Source organism: Orcinus orca, chromosome 14, assembly GCF_937001465.1.
Source record: "Orcinus orca chromosome 14, mOrcOrc1.1, whole genome shotgun sequence".
Classification (NCBI taxonomy): domain Eukaryota; kingdom Metazoa; phylum Chordata; class Mammalia; order Artiodactyla; family Delphinidae; genus Orcinus; species Orcinus orca.
Window position 1 is genome coordinate 37,358,058 of NC_064572.1, and position 10,679 is coordinate 37,368,736.

At 46.1% G+C, this 10,679-nt stretch overlaps 1 protein-coding gene across 4 annotated transcripts in view; it reads left to right on the forward strand.

Annotated features, from left to right (window-relative positions):
- Positions 1-10,053, forward strand: part of SH2D4B (SH2 domain containing 4B) — an 84,348-nt gene extending 74,295 nt beyond the window's left edge. For 3 of the 4 annotated variants that reach the window (XM_049696988.1, XM_033433961.2, XM_033433962.2), the window contains 2 exons: positions 3,610-3,830; positions 7,430-10,053. In XM_049696988.1, coding sequence (XP_049552945.1) covers positions 3,610-3,830; positions 7,430-7,522 — 314 coding nt within the window. In that variant the 3' untranslated portion in view covers positions 7,523-10,053. The remainder of the gene's footprint in view (positions 1-3,609; positions 3,831-7,429) is intronic. The other variant, XM_049696989.1, reaches the window with a different exon arrangement.
- The last annotated feature ends 626 nt before the right edge of the window (positions 10,054-10,679 follow it).

Below are 10,679 nucleotides of genomic sequence, written 5' to 3' on the forward strand. Positions count from 1 at the left end.
ATATGATTAATGCTAATTCCTAGTACACTTGGCTTCGAGGTGATCCAGAAGAGAGAGAGCGATGGAGAGCAGAGTGAACGGGGCAGGAAAACCTAACAGCCTCTCCTCACCATCATCCTATACGGCCCTCAGCCACCAATTAATTCTCTTAGGAGTCAGGTTTTCTGTGAAATTCTTTGCCATCCTGAACTATGAGGCTGTATCACCTTTGGTCTTGGGCCAAATTACAATTTTGATCCCCAGGTAGGTATCAAAGAGGGGGCAGAGTTCACAGATGCTTACTATTTGAGATACCTGGAGAGTCTCCCAGGAATATCCCAGGCTGGGGCCCAGGGACCCAAGTGGTCCCCTTCAGAGGAAGTCACCTTCAGCAGCCTCTGTTTGAGAGGACTGTGTGTGCGGGTAGTGGGCAGCACAGCTTGGCAGTACTATGACCATTGCTGCTACCAGCTCAAGGTAACATCCAACACTAGCATGTGTGTAGTGTACTCAGTGTATCCAGTGCAAATGAGTTACACTGTATCGGGTAGTCATTACGTTCTCAGGCACATTCACATGTGTGATAAGCACATTTATGCCTTAACGTAATGAATTCTCAAACAACCGTATGATGTAGGTGTTATAATCAGTACCACTTAATAGATGAGGTCACTGAACTGGGTTTCAGAGGGGCTTAAGTGACCTTCCCAAAGCCACCTATTGATCAAGTCCTTGAGCTGTGATTTTAGTCCATGTGCACGATCACTGCTCCAAACAAGCCCCCAACATTCCAGGCACTTGGAATACAAAGATAAGATTTCTGTGTCTGTTCAGGTCTTCCAGAAGCAGAAGTCCAAGAGCTTTATTGGAGGAAATATCTGTGAAGGATAAAGGGGAGACAGAGCAGGACAGATGGGGAGAGTCTTCTGAACATGGTACAGGTCTGACACCTGTGAAGGAGCAGAGGGAAGGAAGGACAGATTATTGGGAGGAAGAACCTGATATGGGAGTGCAGCTCAGAGAACATCTTGGTCAGGCTGATGGGAAGCTCTTGAGGAAAGACCGCTTGCTAGAGGAGTCCCACATTGGGTAGGCATGGCAGCTCTAGTACCCCTTGGGCTCCGTCATAGTACCCCTTGTCCGAGTCAGGCACAGAGTACCCCCTGTGCACAGTGGATCCTGAAGGACTGGCAGCTGGAGGCTGTCAGCTCACCAGCATTGCTGCTCCTTGAAGCAGGGTCTCTCTGTAAGGGAGGCTGAACAGAGCACTCCCACGGCCATCACAGGCTCTGTCCTTGAGCTATTCCCAGCCACTTTACTAATATACCGTAGAGTTTGGACAGAAGGTTATAAAAGTCCAAAGGTGGGACGTTCTAGGAGCCTCCTGGGATAAAAATGATTTCCTGACGGGGTTAAGCAAGTTGTACACTGAATAAAGGGAAGCCAAGGGGGCTAGTTTGGGGGAGAATGGATTGAAATACAGAAAAGTGGGCTTAGCCATTTTGGCCCAGGGAGGCACCTTTTTCTAGTTCAATCACCCAGAGGGACATCTTTTTCTAACCCACACAAAGGTAGAGTGTAGGTGACCAGCAGCCTGTGATTCCTGGGAGAAAAGAGGAATCCTTCAATGAGGATTCAGGGTCAGCTGGGACAAATCGGGCATTCAGAGCCTGGTGTCCGTTGTTCCTGAGCCAGACTCTGCCAGACGGAGGTCAGTGGGAACCCTTCAAGGGTTTTAGATGGCAGAGATGCCTGGCATTGTCATTTTGGGGTTACTGGGCACTTTTGCATATTAAAAAGTCGGGTCATATTTAAGTTTGCTCAGTCTCCCGCCCATTGTAACACTCCCCTCCTCTCCAACTCCCAAGTCTAGGCTGGGCTTCAGCTTGAGGTACTTGGAGTTGGGACAGAGGTGACATCTTCTGGTCCTTCTTCCTCGCAGCCCTTGGCTCCATCTCTGTTTCCCCTTACTTACCTCCTTGCCCTAGACACCTTTAGGGTCTAGGTCCTCTGGTATTGGGCCAGGGAGGTGGGTGGGGGACAGTGCTGAGTCTTCTGATGAACCCTGGGCGTGCCCTTTCGGCTGGTCCTCTTTTGGCTGTCCCTGCCTCTCTGGCTGAACCCACCGAGGCCATCCAAGGAGCATCCTCCCTCCTGCATGGCATGTATGTGTGATTCTTCGGGCACCCTGTGGTGGGAGTGCTTCCCACCCTCTTCTCTCCTTCCCTCTCCCTGGTTTTCTGCTTACACAGCCTGGTTGGGGAGCGGGTGGCTGGCTTGATTGCCTCTTGGTAAGTCCTGGGCAAGGAGGAAAGAGGTGGCCCCCATTTGTGTTGGCTGTCTTAAAAGGGGGACATGTGACAGTGTGGTTGCTTCTGTGTCCTCTGCTTTGGGCACAAGGAAGTCCTGCCACACCTCCTGTTAAGTAGGAAGGATATGGGAAGGGAGTGTCCCTACAGTGAAGCATGGCAATGGCACCAGGGGTGCAGTGCGGAGGAGTCACAGTGTGCAGTGCCTTCAGGGTCGATGATGAGCAGCCCATCTACCTTCTACCCTCTGCCATGTGACTGGCAATAAATAATCCCGCTGAATGAATGCAGATGGTAAACAAGTAGGTGTGTAAGAGGACATTGTGTTGCAATTTACCTTTCCCCCAAATAACAGCTGAGAGCAGGAGCCCACATTTCTATAGCTCTTCTGTTTATGAAATTAGTTTCAATTCTTGGTCTCACTTGAAAGTCGTGATGCGCCCTTGAAGTAGGTAGATTAAGATTGCCACGTAAACGTCAAAGGACACTGGGGAAGTTGAGGGCTTGGCGTAGGTGAGGGCAGAGGTGGGCAGGTCATCTAGGTCTCCTGACACCCCTCCTCTTCCCACCGCCGCCCCCTCTAGAGCCTGACCTACCAGACACATGGCCTCTCGTTCACTCCCTAGAGGAGAGCAGCTCCTGAAGAGCCTTTTGGGGGATTGACCCTGATGTACAAACACCTCCAAGGCCAGACCTGACTCTCCTAACTGTGGTGAAATCACATTGTGTAGGACTGCAGAACCTGAGGACGTTTTGTTCTTTGAGCCCAAGTGGAGCTTAATTATGTGCCCCTATTAAGAAACTGTTTGCCTGGTGTCCACAGGTAGACAGAGGAAGTCTTTTTACTTCTTAAGAGGAAATACTGTTTTCAGGTGCTCACTCATGGGTACCAGAGAGATAACCGAGGCATTAATCGTAAGTCATTCCGGTCTGGTCATTAAAAGCAGTACTCTTAAGGCTCTCCACAGGGCAATTCTTGTTGACTTGTATTTGTAATCGATAGATGCTATAATTCCAGCTCATTACTAATTCTTTGCTTACCCAGTTTTACCCAATTAATCCAAATTAGTGTGGCTTAATTTGGGGGAAAGCTTGCTAAATTGGGGTCCGAGTAGCAACTCTGCCCCCAGGCACACTGCTAGTTGCTCCGGGCCAAGGTGTCTCCTCAGTAGAATAAGTGAAGTGCTGGACAGCTCCTGAGGCCCCTCCCTTCTCTAGACCTTTGCCCAAGGCTGAGGGGCAGGAATGATCTGGGGAGGGTAGCTGGCTGGGGAAGGGGTTGCAGAATCTGCTGACTTGTTTCTTTTTTAAAAAAAAACAGGAATTATCAGCCGAGAAGATGCTGAAGATCTCCTTGAGAATATGACTGAGGGCGCATTTCTGGTCCGGGTCAGTGAGAAAATCTGGGGTTACACCCTCTCCTACCGCCTGCAGAAAGGGTTCAAGCATTTTCTCGTGGATGCCTCTGGGGATTTTTACAGCTTCTTGGGAGTGGACCCCAATCGCCATGCAACGCTCACGGATCTCATTGATTTCCACAAGGTATCTCTCTTAGGGGTGCTGATGGGGGTGGGCAGGGAGAGGCAGGCTGTGGGCATTCTAAGAGATGGGGATGGAGAGTGAGCAAGCAGCCCCAGAAGGTCCTTAGGGTCACAGGGATCTAGACCATGCTGGTAGAAGAGACAAGAGGTGGTCTAGACCAGGCTCTGGGGCCACTGCTCTTCTCTGGCTAACCCTCTACACATGCGGGCACCTCAAACGCCCGTCTCCAAGCCGCTTCTCACCTTGAGTACCTGAGTGCTGCCTGCTGTCAACACTTAGGGGCTGGTTGACCTGCCTTCTGTCCCAGCCCATGTCTCAGCCCCAGCTTTTTCCAGGGTGTCCCTCTTGAGGACATTCTAGGCAGGCCTTCAACAGCTTCGTCAAGTTAGCTGGGCAGGCAACCCTGTGGTTAGAGAAGCTTTTCAGTTACAATGCCTCTTGTTCCAACGATAGCTTTGCCACTTAGTGTGTGTGTGACCTCAGGCAGCTTCCTTAGTCTCACTGAGCTTTAGTTTGCTAACCGGGCAAATGGATGTAAATAATACTTAACTCAGATCCTGTGAGTGTTAAATGGGGGGATGTACATAACGGCGCCAACTGTGAAGTGGTATGTATGCATGTTCTTGTTTCCCACAACTCTTTTTCTTATTTGGTCCCCTGTCGTGGACCTCTCATTGTGAAAGATGTTTTCTTCCAAACGATGTATATAAAAAGAAACAACTTTTGTGTTAATGTGGCTGTTGGAATTAGTAGTAACTGGGAGAAAGCCAGAGGTGAAGCTCAGTGACCCGGAAGCGGGGGGCGGCTCAGGATTCCGGGAGACAGAGCTGTGGCAGCTCAGGGGTCCCCCATCTCCCTGAGCTTTGCAGGCGTAGAAATGTTCACAGCATTACTTGACCGCCTCACTGGGCTTTTGCTATAACAGAGACTCTTGGATTTGTATTACTTTTTCTTCATGGATGTCCCCAGGGCTCTAGGGCAGCTCTTAACTTGAACTTATAAGTAAAGCACATAGAAAACCCCCAATTACAAATACCTAGATGCTGGGAGGAGAGGACTGCTCAGAAAACTAGGCTAACCAGGATCAAAGCAGATTTCTACTTGCATCAGGAAGAGCCTTCTAACAACTATAGGAAAGAGGAAGGAGGGGTGCGTGGATATTGGTACCCTCTCTGTGTCGATCGCTCTGCCTGTTGCTCTCATCCGTGTTCTCATTTAATCTTCACCATGGCTCTGGGAGGGAGGCATATTAGTTCCATTTCATAGATCAGGAAACCAAGGTCAGGGAGTTTGAGTAACTTGTCTAAGTTTTCATGGCTGGTACCAGCTAGATCCAGGAGATAAGCCCCAGGCTGTCTGCGTCTAAAGCTTATGCTTGTTCCTCTAAGCTGCGTTGTGTGCTCTCTCTGTCCAATACAAGCTGCTTAGCAGTGATGATCTCCTTGTCCCTGGAAGGGTGAATGTCCGTCTCTCAGAGATGCTATGGACAGGTTCCTGCATAGGAAGGCTAGACCAGATGTCTTGGGAGGTCTTTACCCTCTCCCAAATGTAGGGTCTGAGGCTGGCAACTGAGTTTCTAACACCGAAGAGAGATCTTGTCTATGCCCCTGTGTAGATCTGGTGGTCAGCTTTTATAAATTAACATTTTAATTACACAATTAATTTATGATCACATTCTAAGAAAAACCAAATACAGTACAAAGCGGAAGTCTTGTTCATTTCAAGCCCCCATTTTTATCCTCCGTCTTGAATTACCAGTCTGCTGTTTCCCTATCCAGGTATTTCCTGGGCATTAATGTAGAAATTTATGTACATGAATTTTTTTGTTATGCATATAACAAAATGTATGTCCATAGTTTTGTTATTTTTTCACACAAATTGGATAATCCTTTACCAAGAGCTTAGCAATTGGATTTTTTAAAACTTGCTTAATATTTCATAGAATGTATTTTTTGAAAGCATGGTCCCCGAGATCGGGCTGCCAAGTTTTAAATCCCAACTTCATTACTGTGTGTGACTTTGGGCAACTATTCAAATTTGGGACCTTAGTCTCCTCCTCAGTAAGGTAGGTTTAAGAATAGGACTCACCTCTCAGGGTCACTGGGAGGCTTCAATAAGATATCACTGTGTAAAGCACTAGAACAACACACCTGACATTTGTAAGCTGTCAGGACGTGCTGGCTGTTACGACATACACCTGTGGGATCTTTTCATGTCCGTGCAGGCACCGCATCCTTGGTGTGGATGTATCTTACAGTTTCGTGCTCCATCCTCCTCTTGCTTGTCGCTTATGTAGCTTCCAGGTTTTCGTGATCGCAAACAGTGCTGCAGAGACTCGCTTGCATGTGTCACTTTGGGCACATGTGCAAGTCTTTCTCTGGGATGGATCCCTCAAACTGGAATTGCTGGATAGAAGACTAAGCACATTTTATTTTGAAAAGATCTGCCAGATTGCCCTCCAGAAATGTAGCGCCAATTCATGCTTCTTCCCAAACTCTATGAGGCTGTTTCCCCACACTGCTGCCAATACTGGGGATTATCAGTCATTTTAATGTTTTCCCATAAGATGGGCAGTGTATCTCACTGTTGTTTAGCTTGTATTCCTCTGATTACCACTGATGCTGAGGATTTTTTCATGTGTTCAATGGCCACTTGGATTTCTTCTGTGAACTGTGTTAATGTCTTTTGTCCATTTTTCTCCTTAGATGTCTCTTTCTTATTGATGTGTCAATTCTTCTGGCGACTAAATTGCTCTTTAGTTACGTCCATTCTGCTCTCCAGGTCTTCCCCTGAAAAAAATTTTTTTAACTTAAATGGGCATCCCTTTCATTTCCAGGTTTTTTAACTGGTTCTTCTATTTTATAATAGTCCATTCTTGTTTCATGGGCGATTTATCTTCTCATTCCAGTGAGGAGATTAACACGCGTCTCTTAAAGACTCTTTCTGTTTGCTTTATAAACCTGGTATTTTCTTGGGAGTCATTTCGATTGTTGAGTTTGGCATCTTTCTTTTATGGTTATGATCTTCCTTAAATGTTTATAAATTTGGGGCTTTGAGGGGATCTTTGAACTTTGAAATTCCTGTTTATTCATCCGTGGATATAGTCCCTGTTTCCCAAATCCAATCTGTTCATGAAGTGAGGGACGGAATTGACGGTGAGTAGTTCATCCTTGGGCGTGGAGATGTCTGAACTAGTTGGATCTCTTTGGTTTCCCAAGGAACTGCGTGCCTCTCCTCACTTCCTGACCTGCCTGAGGCAGAGCCCTCTGCCACCTGGAGTTCCCCAGCCTGTCCCACTGACACTTGTTCTTGCCCCTGCCCCACATTCACTCCTCTGACAATCTCATCCTGTATTGCCTTTGGTTTTCAGGTGTTCGCCAACATTTTTGTTCTGTTGGTGGTCCTCCTTCTTATTTTCCCATGCTTTTATGGATTTATTTCTTTTTAAAAGCAAATTTTCCCTGCCATTTCTATAAATTTGAATGCAGAGGAGGCAGATACATATTCTTAGTCTTTCTATCTCGAACTGGTCTCTCTCTGGTGGACCTTTATTTCCTTTTTTTGATTATAAGTGAATTTTCCGTTTTTTTTCCTTTTAGGAGGAAATTATCACTGTTTCAGGGGGAGAGTTGCTGCAGGAACCCTGTGGACAGAGGGACAGCCCACCAGACTACCATCTGTTGTTTGAATGATATTTTCCCCCTTCTCAGTTGGACTCCGTGGGGCATCCTATTTTTGAACTCAAGAACTTCCCAACTCAAATTCTTATGGCCTTCTGGAAGATCCACCACCATCCACAGGGACAAGTAGATTAGCATATTTCAAGGAATATGAAATATATGGTGTACGTGCTGCTGGTTCCTGACCCAGTGCCCAGGACAGAAATTGCTAACAGCTGGTGCAACTCTTTCCTGAAAAATTTAGATACAACCTCAGAAGATGAAGCCTTTTTGTCATGGCTGCCCTAAACTGAATTCCTAGAATACAAGGATCATGTTTTAATTATACAAATAATTCCAGTGCCGAACTCTGAGTTTAACATATGGTAGACATTCAATAAATGTTTGTTGAATGACTGCACTTCTTCTGAAAGTTTTCCAACACTCATCAGCAACGATTTCTAGTAAGTTGTTTTCTATTTGTCACTGTTTATAAAGTCATGGGGATTAGAGAAGAAATATTGTAAAGGATTTATATGGAAGGCATAGATACTGTGTTTTAAATGATACTCATTGTCACTCTCATTGATATTATCAGTGGAATTACCTAAGGCGTCTGAGCCCCAGCTTCCAGAAGAGATGACTGATACTGCCCTGCCTTCGTATTTCCCTCTTCTGCCATCCCTCCTCTGTCTTGGAATCATATCTTGGCCCTGGTTTTGCAATATTGAGGCAGTGGTTTCATGTATTCCTACAGATATGCCTAAGCCCCAGGGGGAATTATAAATTCAAGAATGGCTTGTAGACATCTGATAAGGCCTTTGCTTTCTAGGATGTGGTCCTGTTTATGCAGGTTACTCAAATGATTACCTCTGCCTTCCTACTTCTTTTGATTTTGATTCTACTGTCCATTTATACTGAGTGTGTTCTTCATATTAACAAGAAGACTCTCCCAGTAACTCAGTAACTTTCAGCGATGGTGTCTATTTGTGCATACTCGTATTTTATATTTATGGATTTTATATATATATATATATAAAATATATATTTGTATATGGCATGTTATCATGGGATTATTTTAGGCTCTAGAATCAAGAAGACTTGGGTTCAAATCTCACCCTGAAACTGACTAGTATAATAATGCTGGCAGCATTGTATTTGGTGGGAATAAAAGGATGAATGGACTCTGTGGCCACCAATGAACTGGTTACCTTACTTGATAGTTGTATCAGGCATCTCTTATGTTCTACTCCACTCCTTGCCTCACCTGTTCCTCAGATCACCTTGGCCACTTGTTTCACTCCAGTTGCCACCGCTGAAACCAGATCTGCATGGCTCTCCCACCGTGTTGATCGGCCAATGGTGCCTTGCCTCGTGTGGTGCTATGGGCCTCTCTTCTGTTACTGCAGAGGCATTAAGACGCCATGCAGCCAAGGAGAGCCTGGAGGTTAACTCCCCATGAGGGGAACCTTTGATCAATGGGAGACAGAGGATGGTGATCAATTCTTCTCCCTTCCTCTTCCCTTCTGGAGGGACTGTTCTGAGAGGCAGTTCTTCACATGCAAGACGTATCAAGACAGTCCTGCAAGACTGAGCAACTAGTCACGATGAAACCAAGCAGCGGCCAGATCAGTACCACCCCCTCCTGTGTGTTCTTCCTCCCTCTCTGCTTCACTCCCCTTTCGCTCTCTCCTGCTCCCCTGGGACTATGCTCCTGAGTGAAGCAGCAGCACATAAGCACCTGCTGCAGGCTCAGCCTTTTGGGGAAGCCAGGGTAAGGACCCATCATACAAACGTGCTCAATACTATCAAATTTGCATGCTGACTCCATGTCCGCTCTCCTATCTACCTGCCTCACAGGGCCCCTGGATGAATGCAATAAAGTGATGGAGGGAACCTGCTTTCTGAACTGTAAAGTGCTTTAAAACCTGATTATTATTATTAAAATTACCTTCTTTCCATTAGACGCAGAGAAATCAAATTAGAGCTTTGGCTGCTACTTACCAACCATGTGACTTTGTTCCTGTTATTTAACCTCACTAAAGTTCAGTATAACTGAGGAGAGAATTTTCTATATGGCCGACACTAGGCCTTTTGGCAGGTCAGTTAAATGATAAATACGAAAGCTCTGTCAAATGGAGGGTATCGCTGATGACGACCGCTTTAACAGCAGCAACAGTTTCATGCTTAGCAGGGACGTGTCAGGGGGATGTGATGTGATGATTTTCAAGGTGTTAGAAGAAACTAACAAGAAGAAAGTTCTCACTCCAAAGCAGCTTTGAAAGTAGACCGAGATGGGTTGAGAACCTGATTCCCCAAGCTGGTGTTCCTGTCACCCCTAATTAACATGTGAGAGACAACAGCTGAGCTTTTCCACGCCTAATACATTTATTTCCTTTTATCTGGGGCCTGCACTTTCTGCACGTCTCACAGATTTTAGGTTTTACCTGGCTTTAAAATAAATTCCTTGTAAGTTGTCCTGCAAATGAAATTACTGTCTGGAAAACTGCAATCTCATCTTGAGAGTTTTATTATGCTAATAAATGTCAGGATACTCAAATAAAGGAATTGTCTTTTTTTTTTTTTTTTTCCCTGAGCCCGACAAATATAATGAAGAACAGTCAGCCAGCTACAAGACGCAGCAGAGGGAAAATTTACAATCTATAACCAGAAAGAGGAGGTGTAGAAAACACTGTGCAGCTTAATGGAAGATAAATTTCAAGGGCTGAAAGGGTATCTTGGGGTATAGATTTGGGGAGGTCCCTGTGTGGTAGAGTTGGACCTGCACACTTGGGGAGTGGGGGGGATATCTAAGAAGCACGGGCTGAAAAGGGCTACTGAGAGGGGATCCTTAGAAGGGACACAGGGGCAGGAAGACCTGAGTGCCTGGGGAGTATGCCCCCTCCTGTACCCTCAGCATAAATTTGGAGGCAGAAAGACTCTTGTTTTGTGACGCTAAGCGTGTGTCTCCAATTCTCTGGGCCACAGTTTCTCCACAATGCCTGTCTCAGAGTGTGGCTGGGAAAGTAACGTAACATGAGATTGAGATTAAACTACAAATGTTGTTTCAGTTCTGTGTGTGCGCGCGGGCTCGTGTGTGTGATTCTCACAACTATCATGAGGGAGACAATGCTATCATCCCCATCTTGCCTTTGGGGAAAGTGAGGCAGGGAGAAGTCCAGAACTTTCC